This window comes from Zalophus californianus, chromosome 14 (assembly GCF_009762305.2).
Source record: "Zalophus californianus isolate mZalCal1 chromosome 14, mZalCal1.pri.v2, whole genome shotgun sequence".
Lineage (NCBI taxonomy): Eukaryota > Metazoa > Chordata > Mammalia > Carnivora > Otariidae > Zalophus > Zalophus californianus.
This window is the reverse complement of record NC_045608.1, coordinates 44,313,516-44,340,720: the sequence shown is the minus strand read 5'-3', so window position 1 is coordinate 44,340,720 and position 27,205 is coordinate 44,313,516. Positions and strand designations below refer to the sequence as shown.

The window sequence follows — 27,205 nt, the reverse complement described above, 5'->3', positions numbered from 1 at the left end:
GATAATTAAATGAATAGATTAAAAAAAAAAACCCAAAACATTACTCACCTAACACTACCACACAAAATTCATTTCCTCTGATTTTTGATGCACAAATCGCCACAACATAATCTGGTAGTCTTTGATAGTGCCTCATTTCACTGAGAGTCCTCAATGTCTCTGAAATGCCCTCCGCCAAAGAGTTTTGGGTCACAATCACATGAACCAAGTCTTGAGATACACTGGCGATTAGTCTCGCAAGCCAGGGGAGTTGTCCTGGTGACACAGGCGTACACTGAGCCCCCATCTGCAGGGCTCTCTCTCTCAGAGTAAATTCCTGCATAGCTTTCAGCATGATTTGCTCAAATTCTTCCCTGAGAGGTATCTGATCAGGACCTAAATGGAAGAGAATTACAGCTAGAATTAAAAAAAAAAAAATCACAGCCAGAAAAGAGAAACACACACACACACACACACACACACACACACACACACATGCTAGTGTGTAGTCCTTCTAAGCCCAGCGTATTCCACTAGCAAAAGAGTTGTTTCCTGTTGTGGTCACAAGCAGGGAGCTCCTGCTAACCATTTTCCATTGTGAAATTACCTTCTCTCTGTGTCAATATTAAAAACAAATGCAGGCTTCTCTTCTCCTTTATGCTAATCTTGATATATTTTTTAAATATTTTATTTATTTATTTGAGAAAGAGAGAGAGAGCTAGCACAAGCAGGGGACAGGGGTAGAGGCAGAGAGAGAAGCAGACTCCCCGCTGAGCGGGGAGCCCGATGCGGGACTCGATCCCAGGACCCTGGGATCATGACCTGAGCTGAAGGCAGACACTTAACCAACTGAGCCACCCTGGTGCCCTAATCTTGATATTTTTAAAAGAGGATGTACTCCAAGTCAGTATCAATTCCACTATATGCCTTAGGGGATGGTCACTGAAGGTGGTGTATTTGTTGAATTGTTAAACTTGTTACCGACACGATTAATGACTCATGAAGGAAGAAGTTAACCTACTGGCATATAACCAACTTTAGGTTTCACTCGTTTCTCATTTTATCTATCGCTACCTTGAAAAACATTTTAATGTATTGCCTCTGTACCTAATTTTAGGAATACTGTCTGTAAGAAAATTAAGTTTAACTATTTTCACTTCTAATTTATATTTAGGGAGCCTCACACTTTCCCTCGATAGAGAATGTCACTGTCATCTAGCTATTCCCCAGCATTCTGGGTTGTTAAGGATGGCATTTGGTCGTCTCCTCCAGCTGTGGTTATGGCTAAATTTATATGGGTGACCTACAGTCCCTGGAATTAGGGGGATTTTGTTTCTCTGATTCTCTTTAGAAACTCAACCAGTCTTTAGGACAAAGCAAGCAAGTCAACGATTGACATCCAAGTGACTCAAATGAACTCCTACTACATTTAGTTTAAATTGAAACCAGTGAGACTATGCTCACTTCACTTTTCAGTCATTTCTTTTGCTGTGCAGATCTGAGATTTGAAAGTCAGGCTCTGCTAGACAGATACAGACCCCTCAGTGTCTGTGACCTGAGATCAAGCAATAACTTCAGAACCCAGGGCTAAAAATCCCCTTGGGAAAGAATACAGGTTTAAGGGACTAGACTTCTGTATGAGAAGGCACCTTGAGTGAGTCAGAAACCTTTCCTTCCTCAATAGGGATTTAAGTGGCCTCCCAGGCCCCCACCCATATTCCCTGGGAGAGTAAGAAAATGAATGTTTAGTCATATTTTCAGGATATGAAAAAGTAAATAAAATATATATTTTTAAAATAATTTAAACTGGAGAAAATATGTTTTTCAATGATTGGTTCAAGGCTAGAGGGAGGGAGACTGAAATCCCCTCAGAGTTTTTTCTGCTGTCCTTGGAAAGAGGGCAAGAACCCTGCAATGCTTACGTTGTGTTCCTATTTCTTACGTCCTACCCAGTCACTTGCTAGAGGGAGGTGGATGCCTTATCAACCTGGGAGCCGCCAAGGCTTCTGTCTTCATTTTGCTTTATCAAATTAGCATCATGGTTAGTGGTCACTAGGTACATGCTAGGTAGTGAGCTCCAAGTGTATACATATGCATTGACTGTACAAATGCACAGTACAAATGAGATGAAGGTAAGGTGGCTGTCATTTAAAACTTCCTTTCATCAGAACAAATGACAGCTCAAAAGCAAGTGGCTTTGCTGCCATGCCCTACAGCCTCTCGTAGACCTGAAGGCTCAGAAGCCTGGTGAATAGGTATGTCCATAAGACCGCTCCAAACCATGATTGAGTAACATGTTCTCAGTGTAATCAATTTCAAATTTAAAGGCATTCTCGGAATATAAAATTATAAAACATGTTCATAGCATTTTTCCATTGCCTCAAAACTAACTTTACAGAGTTTTGACTGGATTACTGTTAGGAATTGAGAAATAGAGGAAAATGTATCAAAGTTTAAATGAGGCAAGAGAGCAAAATGCCTTGCTTCCAATCACCTCCCATCATTTCATCCTCAGCCTTTATGGCTAAATTGCAGGAGCTTTTTCTCCACTTCCCACAAGCTTGATAATAGTAATTTTTCCCCCATCAACTGCTGATCTCCAGTAACTCAGCTTAGCTTACGCATCAGTTCTTATGGCTTTTCAGATAGGGCTACCTTAATAAGAAGAGACAAAGTTCCAACAGACCCAGAGCTCTCCAATAATCACTAGATTTGCTGATTTCACTTTCTACTTCAAAAGATTTTCAGGCTGTGAAATAACAGATCGATTTTTTTTTTTAAGTAACTGTAGTTAAAGGCCTCTTCCTTCTGAAGAATCTTGCTTTTCTTCTTCTCTATTATGTCCAGGTAACTGAGCCATCAAAGTATTAGACCTGTTCTTTTAAAAGCTTGGATTTTTTTTAAAAGTCTATCTATAATCTATAGCATATGTAAAAAATGTTCTTGCTGCCTTCTTCAAAATCTTTGGAGGCAAAACAAACAAACAAACAAACAAACAAAAACTTAAGGACACCAGAAGAAAGCTGCTGAGGAGAAGAGCTGTCCTGATATACAAAATTTAGGTAAAAAAAAAAAAAGAGAAAGAAAAAGCCATTCATGTTGCACATTGAGAGATATATTAATTGGTTGTCAGTAAAACTCTAGAAAGAACGGATCCCACAGGCAGAGAGGTCTAATTGAATGGCGATTTCTCTTTTTTTTAAGATAAGAGCTTTTAGTTGTTTGAGGAGAGACATTTTGTTTTGACATTTAATTCATTTAATTAACTTAGACTTTGATATTTTAAATTGTTATTAAGATTGAAAAAAACGCTGTACTGATTGGCTTGGTTTGCCAATAGCATTACTCCATGTGGGCTCATTTTATGAATTCTGGATGCATCAAGAAGCTGGTTTTAGATCTCGGAATATAGTCGAAGTCAGTGTATGTAGCAATTAAAATTATGACACCAAATGAGCTGCAGACACAGGTGGTTTTTATAATTTTATTACCCACTCATCAGCATGATTAGTAAGTCCTAGGTTTATCATCAAAGTGGTTTGTGAGATATCCGAAGCCTTGCAAGTTTCAAAAGCCCATGTCAAAGCAGGCTTTCAGATTCTCAGGGCACCAAGCCTTACAGCCGCACTTGCTAGCTGATGGTCCAAAGACTGAATCTGGCCGGCTGAAGCTTTTGTTTTGTTTTTAACACTGTTTAGCCCAGTATTTTCATTATTTAACACTTATTTATTTTCAAACATTAAAATAATTCACAAGAGCGCAGATAAAATTTCCTATGTATAATTTTACATCTTGAGCATTTTCCTAAGTAAATCAGTGGCTTGAAGTCCTAGAGTGAGTGTATAATTAGGCTGCATATTAGATGACCTGCTGCAGTTTGCAAAATAAAGGACATTGCAATGTAAATGTTGCTGAGCCACTGACAGCATTGTCAGGGCACCTGCATACACCCACTATGGAGCTCAGGAGGACTTAACCAAATAGAGGAAGTGAAGGGTTCATGACCTATGTATCCCCCTTACCCTACAGCCTAAAGAGCCTTTCAGGGAGGTCCACAGATACTGCCTCAATGAAGGAAAACATGATGGGACTACATCAAAGGGGTGTAGCTGGAGAAGAAAAAAATGGATGTAGGGACAGTGGCTAAACAAGATAAAAAGACTAAGTAGAAAACTGTAAAATAATTGTCTAAGGCAATGGCCTCATTTGCATTCCAGATGACAGCTGCACTTTCTCAGAAGGGTGGCTGACCAGACTCCCCAAGGGAGGAGGGTGCCCATGGCCCAGCCCTTTGTGGTTCTGCCTGTATGAACCACTCTGGAGACCTTAGGACCATCATGAGACTGGACACTAGGTGGCGCAATTTATCTCTTCTAGGACTCAGAGGCGAGCGAGAAGCTAGGGAGGTCAGAGAGAGAAATGAGGTGGAGGGAAGGCAAATGGCAGAAAGGAGTAGGAAAGAAATGGGAAAGGAAAGGGAACAGTCATAGAGGGTAGGGCTGAAGGAAAGGAGTATTAGAAATGAAAAGGGTAAAAAGTAAGAGCTGGACAAGTGGATGAATGTGAGAAAGTGAGGAAAGAAAGGAAAAAAAGCATGATGCAAAAAAGAATAAAAATTATCACCACCAAATAATTATTGAAAATCGCTTACCTAGCCGCACAAGATACTGTATCGTCAGAAGAATCATGTTTTCCACGCTCAGGAGTTGGCTGCCAGTCAACCCCAAGTGTTCCAAATCTTTGTTTTCCAACTGTGGAATCTTGTAGCAATTCACCAGCAGAGGACTCACAACAATGTCACCAACATTTCCATAGAAATAGGGTAAAGTGCCATAGCCTGCCCCAATAGAAGCAGGTCAATAAAGTTCAACATTTCTTTTTCAGGTCCAACCAGGTACGCGTGCCCAACTAGGATCAAAGATGCTGAACAAAGTTTCCTGCCCTTTAAGATGGCTGCCAAACAAAATCACTCAAATATTCTAGGGAATTCCCTCAGATGCTTCCGAATTCTACCCTTATATTAAATCAAATGAACAGGAAGCAAAAGACTTAGATGATATCATCTCTGTTTCCCACAGAAGGGACATGTTAATATATCTGCCACAGAGGATTGATGAAAATTTGCAAAACATCTCTGTGTCCTTTGGCAAAAGTGCAATGATAAAATATTTTCCAATAAAATTCTTGATCAAGTTTCTTTCCACATAAGAAGCCAGATAACAAACCACAATAACATATTTCATTTCCTGAGGTTTTCTTAAACATTTTAAAGAGCTAACAAACTCATCGATGACCAGGAATATTCTTTTAGTCACAGGTATTTGCAGGTTCCTACCCTTCGTGCTATCTTAGTTATTTTTATGTTCTCTTCTCAAATGTCGGTAAATAGCCTTAAATTATCTTAGAAGTAGATAGGACAAAAATATGTTGAAAATATACCCTGTTTTGGTGGTGTGGTTAAAAAACAGGGGCAGTCTCTCTGTGAGACTTTCTAAAAGGCCAACACCAAAGGGTCCCCACGGTCTACATATTTTTCCAAGGCTTAGCTCCATTATGCACACCACTCAAATGTTTAATAAAAAGGTCCTGACCATATGGAATTTAAACAACTGGGATTCTCCTAGTGCCTATAGGCCCAGGAGCAGTGGGTAGGACAGCCTGATAAAGGACAGGGCTTGAAGCAAAACCATCCATGTCAGTAGGCTCAAGTCAACCCAAAGAAGCAGATAACACCTCATATAGACATACACTAAAGATCCAGTGGGGCTTAAACACCCCATCTATTTAGTCCCAGAGGTAAAGCAGGAAGTCTCCTTCTGACCTAGGATAGTCCCCGGATAAGGTCATTCTTGATGTGGGTCTGAAAAACAGTAAGTTAGTCCTGGATTCTAGGGGCCTCTAAATTTCTATACCCCCACTTATAGTTTGGAAGGACTCAGACTCTGTAAAGATGAGCTATTCACCAACGCTTCCCCATGCAACTCTGGGACCTCTTAGTTCTCCCAAAGTGGGCCTGTAAGCTGGTTCAGCTTGTTTCTTTTCTCTGTGGTTTTGCTCCCTTTGACTAGAACGTCCTTTTCCCTTCAGGACCCAGCTGAAACATCACCTCTGACAAGTCTTCTCAGACTCCCTCCAGGCCGAGTTAAGCTCTCTCTCCTTTGAGTTTTTGGAGTTCTTGGTTGTGAACCTCTACTAGCTCAAGTTTCACAATATTGTACTTATTTACATGATAGACTCCCCACTAAAAACAGTGCTCCCTGTGGGCAAAAAGACTTTCCCTTATTCCCAGTCACATGCTTCACAGCATGAGTGATCTGACCGATAAAAGCTGAAAAAATTAATATATGGATGAACGAAGATATTCATGAACATATGGATAAATACACAAACAATGAAATGGAGAAACAGTCTCAGATCCCAGCAGACACAGGCAACTTGGAATTCCTTTCCCTTACCTATCAGAATTACTGGTCTAACTCCTGAGTTACTCAGCAGGTTTTCAGGAACAATTACAGTCTCCCCTGCAGGAATGGGTCGAGGTTGTAAAATTCCAGTTAATGGGGTCTGTGGAACTGGGGCAGATAAAAGGGACTCTGGAAAAAAGTTGTTTGACAAGAAGGATTAGACATGAAAGCTAAATGAAATACCACTGAAATCAACATAGTCTTAATACTTTTAATAGAGAAGTTTTAGAAGCCTAATGGTTCATTGTTTTTTTTTTAATTAAAGTAATTCATGTTTATTATATAAAATTAAAAGTGAGAAAAACAGAAGGAAAAAACCCCAATCATAATCACACCATCTGAAGATAACTAGTTTTTTCTTCTAGTTGTTTTTCCACATGCAATCTTTTGAATTCTGCTTTGTATTTAATTCCCTCCATCCCCATCCTAATTATCATGGTTTATTTACTCATCATAGAAAATTTGAAAAATATAGAAAAGAGTGAAGAAGAATAAATTCATCATTAATCAGTACTATCCAGAGGCAAACACAGTAACATATTGGCATAATTCTTTGTTTATACAGCATCTCTATGTAGTCTTTAAAGCTATTTAAACAAACTTAAATTTTTAAAGAATCCCATTTATGCCTTAGAATTGGTTTATTTACATTTGTCCGTGCTTAGTACAGCAAGGTAGACCAGCGTTTAAACATTTACCAGTAGGCACCCAATGGCCATGGCTTGGCTATTATGAAGGAGAACCAGTTGGTTTTTCAGGTTTCTAGCCACAGACTAAGCCATTCAGGCCAGAAATAAAAGGTGTATGTCACATAAAGGAACCAGATAACAGGAGAACATGTCTAACACCACAAATGGCAAAGCAAGCCCATTTGTGCCCTATGATGGTGGGTTAGTAGCATCATGCCCTACGTAAAGAATGGTTTATTGATACTGTGGTTCCAAACAAAGCCAGGTGGTGAATTAAGATCTGTTATGATGGCACATACACTTTTAGGGAAGGCAGATGTGATGGGGACAAAATAGCAGCTGTGATTAATTTCCTTACATAATACTGGACACAATGGTTGGTTAAGGAAATTTATCTTCAAAGGTTCAGGAAAAGAATAGGAGTAGAAGATACCTCTGCTAATTCAAAAATACTGAAAATCCATCTTCTGTTGAAATCTTACCAGTTCTTGAAAGAGGGCGAACTGTAGGAACAGGTACAATTAAACCAGGTTGTGGGACAGGTGACCCAGGATACCATCCCCGGTGTCGTTTCTTTGGTGGCCCAGAAATGAACATGGTAGCTGAAAACAAAAAGAAAGATGAGCCTTGTCCTTAGCAGTGGAAGAAAGGAGAGAATTCAAAGTAACATGGAGCCTTTAATTTGATTATACTCAGAAAGTTTGAGCCACTCTTCTAGAGGTAAATATAAAATTAGAAAAAGTCACCCTAAGAACACCACCTAACAACTGTATGCTGTTTTACCTTTTACAATTTTACCCAGATTATTTCATTTAGTTCTATCAACAACACTGTGAAGTTGTAGGATAAGTATATTGTTATACCCATTTTGTATCTGGTGAAAGGAAGGCTCAGATTTGCCCAGGGTCACGCAATAGAGAGGAACCTTGATCTCTGTACTCTGGTCAGCAAAGCTCATGGTTTTTCAAGACACTTCCTTATACATTTGTTTCAACATTATTCTCTAGCTAGGCTCATCCTTGTAAATCACTAAGATATTTAACAATTATTGTTCACACCAATCATAAACCTTCAAAACCTTGGATGAGAAGCTAAGGAAAAACTAGGAGTGCACTGTCAGGTAATTCATCATTCCAAACTCCATAGCACTTCTTCCATAATTAAGGTGCATTATTTCAAAACTCTAAGATGGATATTGTACCTTGGTCTCCTGATGCATAGCTAGGTCTTGGTGACAAAGAGTAATTCCCTGGGCGGGCTGGAGTGGAGCTCGATGCACTGCTCTTCCCACCATGGCTACTGTTTCCATTAGCAGCATCTGTAACACACGAGAAAAACACTCAGAAAAGGGACTGGGCAGCACACTGTATTCCGTGATGCTGCAACCATACCATCAACCTCACCCTCCAGGATTCAAAGACATCTCACTGACACGACAGCCTGTGGTGTAAAATAGACTACGACCATCAGAATAGCACCCTTTTTAAAATGAAATGTCACCTAAAAATAATTTTCTAGGATCCCAAGAGATCTTTTAGAATCATTTTCAGTGACGTCTTTGGAGATGGTGGGTGGAAGAAAGAGAACATTTTTTTTTTAACTTTGTATCTTAGAAATTTTCAAATACATACAAAAGTAGAAAGAATAGTATAAAAAACTACATACCTACCACCCAGCCTCAACATTTATCAACACATGGCCAATCTTGCTTTAGATAAATACAGATTAAGATACTTTGTCTCTCTTCCTCCTCACACAACATACTCACATACTGCTCTGATTATTTTGAAGTGAACTTATTTATATTCTTTCATTCATAAATACTTCTGTATGAGTTTCTAAAAGAGCTCCTAAAAACATAATTATAATATTGTTATTATACTTAAAATTGACAGTGATTAATAATGTCAAATATCCCATTAGCGTTCAAATTTCCCCCCAGTTATCTCAGAAATGTTTTTTTTACAGTGGACTTCCTCTAATTGGGGTTCAAAAAGGATCTACACGTTGAATTTAGTTTTTATGTCCCTTAAACCCACTTTTTAAAAGCTCACATTTATTAATAAAATAAAAATATTCAGTTAGTGTTCGCATTTCATGGACTGTCTCACAAATTTTTAAAAATAATTTGTTTGAATCAGGATAAGGTCGTACTGCAATGAGATTTAGGATGATGTCATTTTTGCTGAGAAGTTTTCCAGACTCTGTATAGTATCAATTGCATCCCTTTTTTTCCTCCTGGAACCTAGTTTAATCTATAAGATTCCCCTTCTTTTTCTTTCTTCCAATTAATTTGCTGAAAATCTGGCAGAATTTTTCATTTTCTGAATTGCTGATTGGCTATCTATGGCGTCATTTAACATCCCCTCAATTTCCTACATACTAATTGTTAGATATAGAGGCTTGCTCAGATTTAGATTTGGGTTTTTGGGCAAGAGTATCTCATAAATACTGTCATATTCTTCCATCAGCAGACACACAATAACTGGCTTTCTCTCTTCTTTTTTTTTTTTTTTAAAGATTTTATTTATTCATTTGACAGAGAGAGAGGGAACACAAGCAGGGGGGTGGAAGAGTGAGAAGCAGGCTTCCCGCTGAGCAGGGAGCCCAATGTAGGGCTCGATCCCAGGACCCTGGGATCATGACGTGAGCTGAAGGCAGACGCTTAATGACTGAGCCACCCAGGTGCCCCGGCTTTCTCTCTTCTTGTCATGTTAAGATCGATCAGTGGGTTCAAGAGTTGTTAACCTAATTCTCAAATTATAAAGTTGTCCATCATTGGGGTGCCTGGCTGGTCAGTCGGTTAAGTGTCTGACTTCGGCTCAGATCATGATCCCAGGGTCCTGGGCTGGAGTCCCACATTGGGCTCCCTACTCAGCGGAGAGCCTGCTTCTCCTTCTCCCTCTGCAGCTTGCCCTGCTTGTGCTCTCTCTCTCTCTCTCTCTCTCTCTCGTCCTCTCTCTCTCTGTCAAATAAATAAATAAAATCTTAAAAAAAAATAAAGTTGTACATCAGCCCTTCATCTGATGGTTTTAGCAACCATGCTGGTTACTGCCAGGATCTATAATTTTATTAACTTTTTTAATACTGTAAAAACTTGGATTCCATTTGTTCAAGTCTATAATCTAACCAGAAGGTAGATCCTGCAAGAACTGTTGGAACAGAATAAGAATAAAAGTGGTCAGGATAAATTATGATGAATAACTGTTATAAAGTTTCCGAGGATGATAGGTTCTACCAAATTGTCAATGAGATTTCACACATCTTATATAGACTACGTATTTACCAAAGAAATATAAGTGAGGAAAACATCACCTGCAGCAAAAGTCTTCCCTACAACCTGCAAAGATAAAGCCAGTGGCTTCACAACATTCTTATTCCGGGTCAGGTCCTGAGCTCCACTTAAATTGATTGCAGAATTAGCTGGACTGAGAATTGGTGAATCTTGAAAATGAAAGAGGTTGTTCAAATTAGAAACTATTTTATATGCAGGAAGGAAGTTAATTCAATAAGAATGAGGTGAGAGAAAGCAGACTGTAAAATTTCAGTTTTATCTTTGACCTATTTTAAGAAAGTCAGTTTCTCTGTATTCAGGTTTTTGTTATGTGCTGGGTACTAGTCTGAGCACTTTAAATATATCAATTCACTTAATCCCTATAAAAACTCAACGAAGTAGGTAGTACTACCTTAAGGAGTAGTCGTCATTTAACTTGGTCAAAGTCATATGATGTGGCATCAAGGATATCATTATGTGCCATTTAAAACTATCTCCACAGTTCCCCTTAAAGTTGTATTTTAATGAAATATATTTATCTCTGTTCAGATGACATTGTCATTTAAAAGGTGTCCTGCAAACTAAGACACTGCAATGTAGGAGAAAGCACTTTTCTCTGAAGGAAAGTTTGCTTCAATATTTGGAACAAACTTGAATTAATTTACCTATGTAATACCAGGTACATCCAAAAGAAGGTACCTATTTGGATTCAGAAAATAATTCAGCCCAGAAAAACCACATGCCATTTCAGAGACAGGCTATGGGGAACATAAACACTAAAGCCAACTAGTTTTCCAAAATGAGTATAGACCCCCAATTCCTGATTCCACTCTTCCAGAACAGCTTAATCAATTAATACCAGCAACTGTCAAAAGGGACTGTTAAAACTCCCTGAGAGTTTGAAAAGAAAAAATGCTCTAAAGAGCAGGATATTGATGGTACTACATTAGGAATATCTAAAAAATAAGTATTCAGGGTCCTGGGGTTGAGCCCTGCATCGGGCTCCCTGCTCAGTGGGGAGCCTGCTTCTCCCTCTCTCTCTGCCCCCCCCCCAACTCGTGCATGCTCTCTCTCTCAAGTAAGTAAATAAAACCTTTAAAAAAACAAGTATTCATACCACAGTGTGATTCCTGATCCTCTAATCAATGCTCTTCATAAGAACTAGAAAAATTGAAATGGTCCCCTACTGGCTCAGAAGAGTTAATGTGCCTCTCTGAGGGGGAGACTTTACCACTAGGGAGTGATTTTAAGTCTATAGGAAGAACAGAGGCCAGCAACTGGCTCATACAACATTACAATGTTGCAGGAAACTGGAAGACAGTTTTTCACGTCTTAATAGAGAACCTTACAGGATAGGAATCCCAGGTGAGTTTGCTGTTGGTCATGTTTCAGGCCACAGTTCTATTGTTTGGAACAAGGCTAGTAACTTACTACAGTAGTTTATACCTATAATTTTAGCATATTTCTAATAGTCCAGGTAAACATATAGGTAAAATGTAGTTGGTAAATTATGAGGGGTGATGATTCACCTTATTTTTTCAAATCACTGAATTCAAATTAGCAGGGACCAACATTCTTAAAATAATGAAAAGGAACAAAGTTAATGTACAGAAATCAATCTTCATATATATAAGCAACAATCAATAGTTAGATAAAATGCCTAGGAATAAGCTTAATAAGAAATATACACAACTATATGCCAAAAACTTTACATACTTCTTAATATAATGTGGGATTTGTTTTAACATATTGAGGGAAAGAAGGAGAGAGGAAGTAAGATTAAATAATACTGGCCATGTGCTCATAATTTTGAAGCTGGATGATAGGTCCATGGTGTTCGTTCATTATATTAATCTATTTTTTTAAGTTATTTAAATTTCAGGTAGTTAACATACAGTGTAATATTAGTTTCAGGTGTACAATATAGCGATTCAACAATTCCATACAATATCCAGTGCTCATCACAACGTGTGCCCTCATTAATCCCCATCACCTATTTAATTAACCATCCCCCCACCCACCTCCCTTCTGGTAACCATCAGCTTGTTTTCTATAGTTATGAGTCTGCATCTTGGTTTGTCTCTCTCTCTTTCTTTTTCTTTGCTTGTTTTGTTTCTTAAATTCCACACGAGTAAAATCATATGGTATTTGTCTTTCTCTGACTTATTTTGCTTAACATAATAACTCTAGCTCCATCCATGTTGTTGCAAATGACAAGATTTCATTCTTTTTTATGGCTGAGTAATATTCCATTGTGTGTGTGTATGTGTATATATATATATTGTGTGTGTGTGTGTGTGTGTGTATACATACCACATTTTCTTTTTTTCTTTTTTATTTTTTAAAGATTTTATTTATTTATTTGATAGAGAGACAGCGAGAGCGAGAAATACAAGCAGGGGGAGTGTGAGAGGGAGAAGCAGGCTTCCCGCGGAGTGGGGAGCCCGATGCAGGGCTTGATCCCAGGACCCTGGGATCATGACCTGAGCTGAAGGCAGACGCTTAATGACTGAGCCACCCAGGTGCCCCACATACCACATTTTCTTTATCTATTCATCAGTTGATGGACATTTGGGCTATTTCCATAATTTAGTTATTGTAGATAATGCTGCTATAAACACTGAGGTGTATGTATCCCTTTGTATTAATATTTTTGTATTCTGTGGGTAAATAACTAGTGGTGCAATTGCTGGGTCATAGAGCACTTTAATTTTTTTTTTTTTAAAGATTTTATTTTATTTTATTTATTTGAGAGAGAGAGAGAATGAGAGATAGGAAGCATGAGAGGGAAGAGGGTCAGAGGGAGAAGCAGACTCCCTGCTGAGCAGGGAGCCCGATGTGGGACTCGATCCCGGGACTCCAGGACCATGACCTGAGCTGAAGGCAGTCGCTTAACCAACTGAGCCACCCAGGCGCCCGAGCACTTTAATTTTTAACTTTTTGAGGAACCTCCATTTCCACAGTGGTTGCTTCAGTCTGCATTCCCACTAACAGTGCACGAGGGTTGCCCTTTCTTCACATCCTTGCCAACAGCTGTTGTTTCTTGTGTTGTTGATTTTGGCCATTCCGACAGGTGTGAGGTGGTATCTCATTGTAGTTTTGATTTCCATTTCCCTGATGACTGGTGATGTTGAGCATCTTTTCATATGTCTACTGGCCATCTGTATGTCTTCTTTGGGAAAATGTCTATTCGTATCTTCTGCCCATTTTTTAATTGGCTTATTCGATTTTTGGGTGTTGAGTTTTATAAATTCTTCACATATTTTGGATACTAACCCTTTATCAGATATGTCATTTGCAAATATCTTCTCCCATTCCATAGTTGCCTTTTAGTTTTGTTGATTGTTAGTCTATTTTTATATGTATGTTAACTTTTCATATTAAAGATTTCTAAAAATTAAAAAAATACTTCTGAAGATCATGAAAATAGACATGAACAAATGTCAAGACATACCATGTTTCTGAGCAGGAACATTTGATGTCAAAAAGATGAAATCGATCTAAGTTAATTTACAAATTTAATGTGATCCTAGGAAAATACCAACAGGTATAGATGTTATTAGAATTACTATTAAAATTATTACAATGTTTAAAGTAGGCAAATTGATGTGATGTTGATATAAAAAAATAAACACACCAGGATAGCTGGAAACATTCTGAAAAATAAGAGAAATGAGGGGAGTCTAGTATGATGATATAATAAGACTTACTAAAAAACTTCAGTCAATAAATGCTGTGGTCTTGGTGCATTAGTAGATGCAATAATAGAATAAAAAAGACAGAAATAGATGCAAATACACAAGAGAATTTAGTATAAGATAAAGGTAGCATCTCAAAGCAGCAACGCAGATGAGCCATTCAATAAATTGTATTGAGGCAATTTGATATATAAGAAAAAAATTAAGATGGACCCACGTCTTACACTAAATACCAAAGTCAAATGGACTAAAGATACACACTTAAAAACTGAAGATACAGAAATAATAGGAAACAACACAGAAGAGTTAATTATCACCTTAAAATGGAAAAGGTCAAACTATTGTTCAAAACACAGAAGCCATAAGAAAAAGGTTTATATATTCAGCTACACAAAAATTTAAGAAACCTGTTTGACAAAACACACCATAACCAAGCAAACAGTAGCTCGAAGACAACTGAAGGGGCCATATCGGAAAATATAGACTTTAAGACAAAAATTATTATTAGAGAAAAAGAAGGATATTTTATATTGATAAAAGAGCAAATCCACCAGGAAGACATAACAATTAAAAACATATATGCATCTAACAATAGAACCCCAGACTCATGAAGCAAAGACTGAAGAAGTGAAGGGAGAAATAGGCAATTCAATAGTAAGAGGTGGAGACTATAATACTCCACTTTCAAAAATGAATAGAGAAACTAGGGAGATGGATCAACAAGGAAACAAAAGACTTAAAACATTATAAATCAACTAGGCTTACTGATATCAAGAAAACATTCTTCTAACAAAAGTAGAATACACATTCTTCTCAAGTGCACAGGGAATATTCTCTAGGATAGACAATCTGTTAGATGATAAAACAAGCCTCAATAAACTTAAAGGAAATGAAATCTTACAAATTACATTCTCTGACCTCAATGGGCTCAGAGAAGCAATCAATAACAAAAGGAAATTTGAAAAATTCACAAATATGTGGAAATTAAACAACACATTCCTAAATAACGAATAGGTCAAAGAAGAAATCACAAGGGAAATTAGATACCACTTTAAGATAAATGAAAGTGAAAACACAATGTATGGAAACTTATGAGGTGCTGTTAAAGTGTTCAGAGGGAAACTTATGGCTGTAAATGCCTATATGAAAACAGAAGAAAGATCTCAAATAAATAATTAACCTCTACCTTAAAAAACTAGGAAAAGAAGAGCAAACTAAATCCAAAATAAGCAGAAGGAAATAATAAAGACTACAGCAGAAATTAATGAATAGGGAATACAGAAACAATAGCAAAAATCAACAAAACCAAGTTTGTTCTTTGAGTAGATTAATAAAATTAAACTTTTAGCTAGACTGCCCAAGAAAAAAAGAAAAAAGATGCAAATTTCTAAAATAAGAAATGAACAAGAGGGCATCACTGGCAACTTTACTTCTAAAAAAAGTTATGAAGGAATACTGTGAACAACTGTATGCCATTATGGACTGAATTGTGTCCATTCCCCACCCCCACCCCAGCCCAGAAAACTATTTTTAAGCCCTAATGCCTAGTACCTTAGAATGTGACAGTATTTGGAGATAGGGTCTTTAAAGAGGTAATTAAGGTTAAATGAGGTCATAAGGTTGTCAATCTGACTGGTGTTTTTTTTTTTTTTTTAAGATTTTTATTTATTCATTTGCAAGAGAGAGAGAACAGAAGGAGAGTGAGAGGGAGAAACAGACTCCCCACTGAGCAGAGAGCCTGACATGTGGCTCGATCCCAAGACCCTAAGATCATGACCTGAGTTGAAGATAGATGCTTAACCGACTGAGCCACCCAGGTGCCCCTGACTGGTGTTCTTATAAGAAGAGGAAGAGAAACCAGGGAAGCGCACACACAAAGGAAGGGCCATGTGAAGTATAGCAAGAAGGCAACTATCTGCAAGCCAAGGAGAGAGACCTCAGGAAAAACCAACTGTACTGCACCTTGATCTTTCTTGGACTTGCAGCCTCCAGAACTTTGAGAAAATAAATTTTTGTTGTTTAAACCACTCAGTCTGTGATATTTTGTTATGGCAGCCCTAGCATACAGATATTTAATTAGATCACTCAGATGAAATGGACAAAAAGAAAATACTAAGGAATAGACTACAAAATGACTAGGGTTAATAAATGAGTTCACCAAAGTTCCAGGATATATCAAGATACAAAAATCAATGAATAGCACTGAGAGTCCAGAAATAAACCATTGCATTTTATGGGCAATTAAATTTTGACAGGAGTGCCAAAAAAAATTCAATGGGTAAAAAACCAGTCTTTGCAACAAATGATTCTGGGACAACTGGATATCTACATGCAAAAGAATAAACTTGGAGCTCTTTCTCACACTATATACAAAATTAACCAAAAATGGATTATAGATCTAAATGTAAGAGTTAAAACTATACCACTCTTAGAAGAAAACACAGAAGTAAATGTTCATGGCCTTGGATTAGGCAATGGTTTCTTAGTTTTGACACCAAAAGCACAAGCAACAAAAGAAAAAATAAAGGAATTGAACTTTATGAAAATAAAAAAAAATTTGTGCTTCAAAGGACACCAGCATGAGAGTGAAAAGACAACCCATAGACTGTGAAAAATATCTGCAATTCATATATTTGATAAAGGACTTGTATCCATTATGTATAAAGAACCCTTACAACTCAAAATAGAAAGATAAATAACCCACCTGAAAAATGGGCAAATGATTTCTATAGACATGTCTCCAAAGAAGATGTACAAATGACCAATAAGCACATGAAAAAATGCTCATCGTTTGCCATTGGAGAAATACAAATCAAAACCACAATGAGATATTACTTTATGCCCACTAGATTGTCTAAAATTAAAAAAAAGACAGACAATGAAGAGTGTTGGTGAGGATATGGAGAAATTGGAACCCTCACACATTGCTGGTAGGAATGTAAAATGGTACAGTCACTTGGGAAAATAGTTCCTTAAATGGATATATATAGTAATCATATGACCCAGCAATTCTACTCATAGGTATGAAATGAGAAATAAGTGAAAACATATTTCCACACAAAAATCTATACACAAGTGTTCACAGCAGCATTATTCCTAATAGCCCCAAAGTGGAAACAACCCAAATGTCTATAAACTGATAAATGGATAAATAAAATGTGGTATATTCATAAAATGGGATTCTTTTCAGCAGTAAAAAGGAATGAAGTACTGCTATATACTACAACATGGATGAACCTTGAAAACAATATGCCAAATAAAAGAGACCAATCACAAAAAGCCGTATGTTGTATGATTCCATTTATATGAAATGCCCAGAATAGACAAATTCATAGAAATAGAAAGTAGATTTGTAGTTCCCAGGGGCTGGGAGCAGAGGTCTGAAATTGACAGTGACTGATAATGGATACATGGTTTCTCTTGGAGTGATGTAAATGTTCTGAAGTGTATGTGGTGATGGTTGCACAATTCTGTGAGTATACTAAAAAACATTAATTGTACACTTTTAATGGGTAGATTGTAAGATATGTCAATTATATCTCAATAAAGCTGTTATTTTAAAAACACTATAAGAAAAATTATAAACCAGGGATAATATTTATAACTCACTATTACACTATGGTCCTGTCAACAAAAGTCAATAAGAGAAAAGATTACTGTTGGAGATCCTTTGTTGCCCCATTCCACTTCCCTTTGGCCCATCTTTGACTTCAGCAGGAGCTATGGTGGATGGTTTGGTGTAAGGTCAGATTCCTGGGGGTAGCATCTTACTTCAAGCTTATATCTAGCTTCTTTGAGTTTTTTATCTCAGGGCCTTCTTCAAGGCCTCAAGCTCTTAGCCCTGTGTGTGGTACAGAAGTGTGAGGAAGTGTAACAACTTGTCCTAGCTTTCCATCCTTTGGAAGGATAATTCTGGGAGGCATTCTGCATGCTTCTTAGAGAACCTAGTAGATTCAAGTCTTCCTGGTTTACAGCAACTACACAGAAAACACACTCTTTTTTGGCTATTCCTGCTTGCAGATATCACTTCCCAAATAAACTACTCGCACCCAAATCCTTCCTTTGGGCTCTGATCCCAGCAGAACCCAAACTATGACAAACAAGTCAAGGTAAGGGAACTTAGAGTTCATAGAAAGAAGATGCAAATAGTTTTTAAACAAATGCAAAGATGCTCAATGTCAACAAGGAAAATGCAGCTTAAAACTACACTCAGATATTATTTTTCACCCATGAGAATGACAAAATCCAAAAGTTCAAAAATAAACTTTGTTAGTGAGCCTCTGTGGAAATACAAACTGACACATATCTTCTGGTAGAATTCTATGAGCAGTAATTTACAGCATTTATAGGAATTATAAATGAATACATGTTTGATCCAGAAATTCCTGGGTATTTATGTACATGTGAGAAATAATACATGTGGGGATTATTCATTGTTGCATTGTTTAAAAACAATATAAATCCCCATCAATAGGGGATAGGGTAAATAAATTATGGCACATGCACACAGTGTGACAGTATGCAACAGTAAAACATAATGAGGAAGCTCTTTATTGATTTGGCAAGATTTCTAAGAGATAGTTATATGAAAAAGCGAAGTGCAGAAGAGTATGTACAAAATGCTGCCTTTGGAGTAAAAAAATGTATAAAAATAAGAATCCATGCTTGTGCCTGCTTGAATAGATATAAAGAAAATCTAGAGAGACACATGAGAAACTAGTGACAGTGATTACCTGTTTGGTGGGGGCATGTAGAAATGAGGGGGGATGGAAAGAGAAACTTCACTGTGTATATAAGAATACAGTGCATATTTATGTATGCATGTATATTTTCTAAAATGTAAATGTTTCAAAACAGTGTAATAAGTGTTTTAAAAATATAGAAAATAGTTATGTGTCTACTGACAATTGGCATCAGAAGTACTTAATTGTACAAAGTGAGCATTTACTTCAGTATTAGATTACACAGTGATTTTATTTATTTATTTATTTATTTATTAAAGATTTTATTTATTTGACAGAGAGAGACACAGCGAGAGAGGGAACACAAGCAGGGAGAGTGGGAGAGGGAGAAGCAGGCTTCCCGTGGAGCAGGGAGCCTGACGTGGGGCTGGATCCCAAGATCCTGGGATCATGACCTGAGCCAACGGCAGATACTTAACCAAACAAGCCATCCAGGCTCCCCTACACATAGTGATTTTATTTTATTTTATTTTATTTATATTTTTAAAAAGATTTTATTTATTTATTTGACAGAGAGAGAGAGATAGGGAGAGCAGGAACGCAAGCAGGGCGAGTGGGAGAGGGAGAAGCAGGCTTCCCACCAAGCGGGGAGCCCGATGTGGGGCTCGATCCCAGGTGCCCCACACATAGTGATTTTAAAGGATAATTCCATGGATGGAACTAGAAGGTATTATGCTAAGCGAAATAAGTCAATCAGAGAAAGATAAGTACCATATGATCTCACTGATATGAGGATTTTGAGAAATAAGTCAGGGGAAGGGAGGGAAAAATGAAACAAGATGAAACCAGAGAGGGACACAAACCATAAGAGACTCTTAATCACAGGAAGCAAGCTGAGGGTTGCTGGAGTGGAGGAGGGTGGGAGGGATGGGTGGCTGGGTGATGGACATTGGGGAGGGTATGTGCTATGGTGAGCGCTGTGAATTGTGTAAGACTGATGAATCACAGACCTGTACCTCTGAAACAAATGATACATTATATGTTAATTTAAAAATTTAAAAAAGGGTAATTCCATTTCAATGAAAACTGCTTTTGCCAAGTTACCAATGATCTAATTCCCAAATCCAGGAGACACTTTCAGTACCTAATATACTGAATTCCACTGCTGTGTTTATTTATTTATTCAACAATTATTTATTGAGCACTTACCATGTGTCAAGAAACTTGCTAGGATCTACTGGTTAAATGGGCAACAAGGTGAGCGCTGTCCTTGTGCAAGTTTTCCTCTGTCTACTAAAGTACTGGTGTTCTGCACCCTTTTATTTATCTCAAGACAATCTGGTAAGACTCCATGGTTTCATTTTTATTTTTTGAAAATTTATTTCATGTATATCATTTGTCTTATTTCATTTCATTAACAAATTTTGGAACATACCAATTATAGAATAATGAGAAAGGACAGATGTGCATTAGATAATGTCAGGGTGAACTTTCTAAAATGTAAATCCTATTATGTTATTCCCTAATCTTTACCACCTTGCACATGCTTCTATTCTTGAATTTATCATGGATGGTGGACATCGGCATATTCAGCATTTAAACACTAGTGGTTTTGATTATTTGGAAGTAGCCTCCAATGTCCCAACTGTGACAGCCTGTGATCCTGCTCATACTCAGACATGGTTAAAACCCTGGGCTGTTGTGTAGTACCTGGTGTTTAGATAACCAGTAAGCAGCTGATTGCCTGATTCTCTCTACTAGTGATTTCACATCCATTTAAAGGAGGACCTTGTAAGCACTGGAAGAATCACAGACTTGGAAAGTTCCTTGAGCAAGTCACAGCTCTGCTCTCTATGTTGTGGTTTGTAACTTCTTGTTTCTCCCACTAGGTCATGAGCTCCTTGAGGGCATTCCCAGCTCCTGGCACAATGTCTGTCATATCGTGGCTAAAGAAATAAAATGGGGGAAAAAAGCCAAAACAATCTCCTTATCCTCTTTATGCAATAGTTTAGTAACTCTCATCCCTGGGGGAAAATTTTTTCTAAAAAAAAAAGGAAGCCATTTACGTAGTAAGTAGAAAGAGTTCAAATTCTGATTTTGCCATTTACTAGCTCTTTTTCACCAAATACTAACCCTTTTCTGAGATTCTGTTTCATGACCTGAAAAATGGTACCTACCTCACCATAACAGTTAACATGTTTAGCACAGTGCCTAGAACACAGGAGATATTCAGTAAATATTCGTTTTGCTAAACCTTTTTTTTTAAAGTAGGCTCCACACCCAATGTGGGGCTTAAACTCATGACTCTGAAATCAAGAGTCGCATGCTGCTCTACCACTGAGCCAGCCAGGCACCCCTATTTAGCTAAATCTTGTTAAGGGTTTTCCAGATGATTGAGAACTTAAATCTTTATCACCACTCTTTCTGCCCTTGACACTTGCATAAAATGTGGACCTCATAATCTGCTTCTTTCCCACACAAAGTACATGACTTTGTATATGGACCTATTTTCACATTCAGACTGCAATTAGTGTTCTTCTAATAAGATACCATATTCCTATTAATGCACTACGAGGCTGCATTAGTTATTTATGTCAGCTGTGTTTTACTTTTGACTCAATTGAAACACAAGTCCCCCTAAAATTAATATTAAACAACGTACTTCCTAATCTGTTTTTATGCTTTTGATTTTTTAACAGCTTTAAGGATGATTAACAATAAATGCATATACTTAAACAATTTGAAAAGTTTTTACATATAGAAATGGCTGTGAAACCATCACCACAGTGAACATATTTATCATCCCCAAGTCTCTTTTTTAAATTTTTTTATTATTTTTTAAAGATTTTATTTATTTATTTGATAGAGACAGTGAGAGAGAGAGAGAGAGAGAAAGAGAGAGCACAAGCAGGGGGAATGGCAGGCAGAGAGAGAGGGAGAAGCAGGCTCCCTGCTGAGCAAGGAGCCCAATGTGGGGACTCAATCCCAGGACCCTGGGATCATGACCTGAGTTGAAAGGAGATGCTTAACAGACTGAGCCACCCAGGCGCCCCACTCCCAAATCTCCTTGTACCTCCTTGTAATCCCTCCCTCTTGTGTATCCCTTGCTCCCCCATCCCCATGCAATCACGGACCTGTTGTCACTATAAATTAGTTTGCACTTTCTAGAGTTACTTATAGATAGACTAACTCAATATTCCTTTTTCTTTTGTCTGGCTTTTTTCACTCACCATAATTATTTTGAGATTCATCCATGTTGTTATAAATATCAATAGCTCATTATTGTTTATTGAGTTGTATTACATTGTATGGACATATAGCAATGGATAAATATTCACCTGGAGGAACATTTGGGTTGTTTCCAGTTTTTGCTATTACAAATAAAGCTGTTATGAACATTTGTGCACAAGTTTTTATATGGACATATATGTCCTTTCTCTTGGGTAAATATCTAGGAATGGAATGGCTAGACTATATGATAGGTATATGTTTAACTTTTTTAAAGAAACAACCAAACTGTTTCCCAAAGTGGTTTTACTATTTTATGTTCTCAGCAGTGTATTTAGTTCCAATTCCTCCATATCAATGTTTGGTATAGTTAGCCCTTTAATTTTAACTATTCTAATAAATGTATAGTGATAGCTCACTGTTTTATTTGCATTTTGCTAATGACTAATGGTCTTAAGTATCTTTTCATGTGCTTAGTTGCCATCCATATATCTTTTGTCCATTTTAAAAACTGGTTTATTTTCTTATTATTGAGTTTTTTTAAAAGTCTTTCTCCTAAATACAATTCCTATATATCTTTTTCAAGGATTTTCATCCAGGCTGTGGCTTGTCTTTTCATTTTCTTAATAGTGTCTTCTAAGAAGAATTTCTTAATTTTAATGAAGTCTAATTTATCAATTTGTTCTTTTGTGGATTTTGTTTTTGGTGCTACATCTAAGAAATCTTTGTCTAACCTAGGTCACAGATCCTTTTTCCTATGTTTTCTTATAGAAGTTATATATTTTGTAGTTTTCTTCTTTTTTTTTAAAGATTTTATTTAACCATTTGACAGAGAGAGCACAAGCAGGGGGAGCAGCAGGGAGAGGGAGAAGCAGGCTCCTGCTAAGCAGAGAGCCTGATGCCGGGGCTTGATTCCAGGACCCTAGGATCATGACCTGAGCAGAAGGCAGACACCCAACGACTGAGCCACCCAGGTGCCCCTATTTTGTAGTTTTATAGTTAAGTCTATGATCCACTTGAGTTATTTTTTCAAGTGGTGTGAGATGTAGATTGAAGTCCATGTTTATGCATATGGATATCCAATTGTTCCAGCACTATTTGTTGAGAAGGTTATCCTTTCTTTACTGCATTGCTTTTGTGCCTTTGTTAAATGTACATATATGCGTGTGAATTTATTTCTAGACTTTCTATTCTGTTCAACTGATCTATCTGTATGTCTTTACACCAGTACCATGTTGTTTTGATTACTGCAGCTTTAAAATCATTCTTCAAATCAGGTAGTGTTTGTTTCCAATTTTATTCTTCTTTTTCAGAGTTGTTTTGGTTATTTTAAGTCATTTGCATTTCCATATGAATTTTAGAATTAGCTTGTCAACTTCTACCCAAAAAAAGCCTCTGAAATTTTGGTTTGGATTGTGTTGAATCTACAGGTCAATTTGGAGAGAACTGACATCTTTTTTTTTTTTTTAAGATTATATTTATTTATTTGAGAGAGAGAGCACAAGACAGGGTAGGGTCAGAGGGAGAAGGAGACTCCTTGCTGGGCAGGGAGCCCGATGCGGGACTCGATCCCGGGACTTTGGGATCATGACGTGAGCCGAAGGCAGTCGCTTAACTAACTGAGCCACCTAGTGCCCAAGAGAACTGATATCTTAACAATGTTAGTTTTTCAGCCCATGAACAAGAGATAGCTCTCCAATTTATTTAGGTCTTCTTTACTTCCTCTCAGCATTATATTCTAGTTTTCAGGCTATAGTTTTTTCACACCTTCCATCAGATTTATCCCTAAATATTTTATATTTTTATTATATGTAATGTTACATGCTTATAGGTATTATAAATGGTACTGTTATTTTAAAATTTTTAATTTCTGATAGCTTGTTGTTGCCATATAGAAATATAATTGATATTTGTATATTGATCTTATATCCTGAATATTGCTAAGCTTACTTATTAGTTCTAATAGCTTTTTTGTAGATTTCACTGAATTTACTACATAGATCACCTGTGGTCTATAAATAAAGACAGTTTTATGTCTTCCTTTCCAATCTGGAGGCCTTTCTTTTTCTTGCCTGACTACACTGCTAGAATCTGCAGCACAATTGGATAGAAGTGGTAGATGTTAATTATCAGGCTGAGGAAATTCCCTTTTTTTTCTAATTTGTTAAGAGTATCAGGAATAAATATTGGATTTTGTCAATGTTTTTTTCCTGCATCTACTGAGATAATTATATGGTTTTATTTTTTAGTTTGTTAACATAGGAAACATTGATATTCAAATGTTAAACCAACCAAGCATTCCTGGGATAAACTCCACTTGGTCATGATATATTATCCTTTTAATATATTATTGGATTCAATATACTAAAATTTTACTTAGAAATTTTTTTGTTTATGGGGTGCCTGCATGGATAGGTTAAGCATCAGGCTCTTGATTTCGACTCAGGTCGTGCTCTCAGAGTCATAAGATTGAGCCCCCTGTTAAGCTCTGTGCTGGGCATGGAGCATTTTTAAGATTCTCTCTCTCCCTTTCCCTCTGCTCCTCCCACACTCTCTCTCTCAAAAAAAAAAATTTTTTTTTTTAATTTATTTCATGAGGACATTGGCTTGAGCTTTTCTTATAATGTCTTTGATTTTGGTATCAAAGTAATGCCAACTAAAATGAGTTAGGAAAGTAGTCCATTCTCTTCTATTATTTGGATGAGTTCATGTAGAATTGGTATTATTTCTTGTTTAAATATTTGGTGGAATCCACCACTGAAGCCATCTGGGCCTGGAGGGTTTTTTTAGGAAAGATATTAACCACATTTTTAATGTATTTAAAAGACATAGCACTATTTAGGTTATATAGATACATTTTTAAGATTTATTTATTTATTTGAGAGTGGGGAGCAGGGCAGAGGGAGAGAATCTCAAGCAGACTCCCCACTGAGCATGGAGCCTGAGGCGGGTCTACAACTCACAGCCCAAGAGATCATGACCTGAGCCAAAACCAAGAGTTGGACTCTTAACCAACTAAGCCGCCCAGGTGCCCTGGTTATCTATTTCTTATTTAAGTTTTTGTAATTTGTCTCTCAAGGAATTTGTTCATTTCATCTAAGCTCCCAAATTTTTTGGTATAAAAAGTTCCTAACATTCTCTTATTATCCTTTCAATATCATTCAAATAGATAATGATGTCACCTCTCTCAGTCCTAATATTAATAATTTGGATTTTCTCTTTTTCCTTCTAATAGTGTGGCTAGAGGTCTATCAATTTTATTGACTTTTTCAAAGAACTAGTTTCTAGATTTGTTAATTTTTTTCTATTGTTCTTCTGTTTTGTTTTTTTTTTAATTTCACTGATTGCCACTTTGATCTTTATTATTTCCCTTCTTCTGATTACTTTGGGGTTAATTTTCTTTTTCCTAGTTTCTTAAGGTGGAAGCTGAGTTCATTGATTCAAGATCTTTTTTTTTCTTAAAGATTTTTTATTTATTCATTTGAGAAAGACACAGAGTGAGCAAAAGCACGAGGACGGGGGAGGGTCAAAGGGAGAGGGAGAAGCAGACTCCCCACTGAGCAGGGTGCCTGAGGCAGGGCTGGATCCCAGGACCCCAGGATCATGACCTGAGCGGAAGGCAGGCGCTTAACTGACTGAGCCACCCAGGCGCCCCCAAGATCTTTCTTGTTTTCTAATGTAGGTTTTAGTGCTATAAATTTCCCTCAAAATACTGCTTTAATGGAGTCCCCAAAATTTTATTTGCTTTTGCATTTCCATTCAATTCAAAATATTGCTAATTTCCTTTCGGGTTTCTCTTTTGATCCACGGATTATTTAGAAGTGTATTATTTAGTTTCCAAATATTTGGAGATTTTCCACAGATCTTTCAGTTACTGATTTTTTTTCATATTTTTTTATTATGTTATGTTAATCACCATACATTACATCATTAGTTTTTGACGTAGTGTTCCATGATTCATTGTTTGCGTATAACACCCAGTGCTCCATGCAGTGTGTGCCCTCTTTAATACCCATCACCAGGCTAACCCATCCAGTTATTGATTTCTAATATAACTACATTTTAGGTAAAGAACATACTTTGTATTATTTGAATCCTTTCAAATGTATTAAGATTTGCTTTATGAGCTTTTGCACAGCAAAGGAAACCATCAACAAAACAAAGGGACAATCTACTAAATAGGAGAAGATATTTGCAAATAATATATCCAATAAGGAGCTAATCTCCAAAATATATAAAGAACTCATATGACTCAACACCGAAAAAACAAACAATCCAATTTAAAAAATGGACAGAGGACCCAAATAGACATTTTTCCAGAGAAAACATACAGATGGCCAACAGACACATGAAAGATGTTCAACATCACTAATCACCAGGGAAATGCAAATCAAAACCACAACTAGACCTGTCCACATGGCTAAAATAAAAAAGACAAGTGTTGGTGAGGATGTGCAAAAACAGAAACCCTCGTTCACTGTTGGTAGGAATGTAAATTGGTACAGCCACTGTGGAAAACAGTATGAAGGGTCTTCAAAAAATTAAAATTAGAAATACCATATGAGCCAGTAATTCCACTACTGGGTATTTCCTTAAAGAAAATAAAAACACTAATTTTAAAAGATGTATGTACCCCTATGTTTACTGTAGCATTATTTACAATAGCCAAGATACGGTGCAAGCAAGCAAGTGTCCATCCATAGATGAATGGATAAGGAAGATGTAGTGTGTGTGTGTGTGTGTGTGTGTGTGTGTGTGTGTGTGTGTGTATGAATACACAATGGAATATTATGCAGCCATAAAACCAATGATAGCCATTTGAGACAATGTGGATGTCTAGAGGGTATAATACCCTAGAGGGTATTATGCTAAGTGAAATAAGACTGACTGATAAAGACAAATACTATATGATTTCATTCATAAGTGGAATCTGAAAAACAACAACAAAAACAAACAAGTAAACAAAGTAGGATCAGACCTATAAATACAGAAAACAGACTGATGGTTGCCAGAGGAGGTGATGGAGGGCTGGGCAAACTGGGTGAAGAGGAGGCTTCTAGTTATGGAATGAATAAGTCATGGGAATAAAAGGTACAGCATAAAGAATATAGTCAATAATACTATAATAGCAATGTACTGGGACAAATGGTAGCCATACTTGTGGTGAACATAGCATAATGTATAAATCTGT

At 37.0% G+C, this 27,205-nt stretch overlaps 1 protein-coding gene across 10 annotated transcripts in view; it reads right to left on the bottom strand.

Moving 5' to 3' along the window:
- GREB1L (GREB1 like retinoic acid receptor coactivator) overlaps positions 1-27,205 on the bottom strand; it is a 274,155-nt gene that overhangs the window by 77,930 nt on the left and 169,020 nt on the right. For 8 of the 10 annotated variants that reach the window (XM_027576041.1, XM_027576039.1, XM_027576044.1 and 5 more), the window contains 6 exons: positions 10,448-10,576; positions 8,334-8,450; positions 7,615-7,734; positions 6,435-6,572; positions 4,631-4,816; positions 49-375 (listed from right to left, as the gene is read on the bottom strand). In XM_027576041.1, coding sequence (XP_027431842.1) covers positions 49-375; positions 4,631-4,816; positions 6,435-6,572; positions 7,615-7,734; positions 8,334-8,450; positions 10,448-10,576 — 1,017 coding nt within the window. The remainder of the gene's footprint in view (positions 1-48; positions 376-4,630; positions 4,817-6,434; positions 6,573-7,614; positions 7,735-8,333; positions 8,451-10,447; positions 10,577-27,205) is intronic. The other 2 variants (XM_027576045.1, XM_027576046.1) reach the window with 1 other exon arrangement.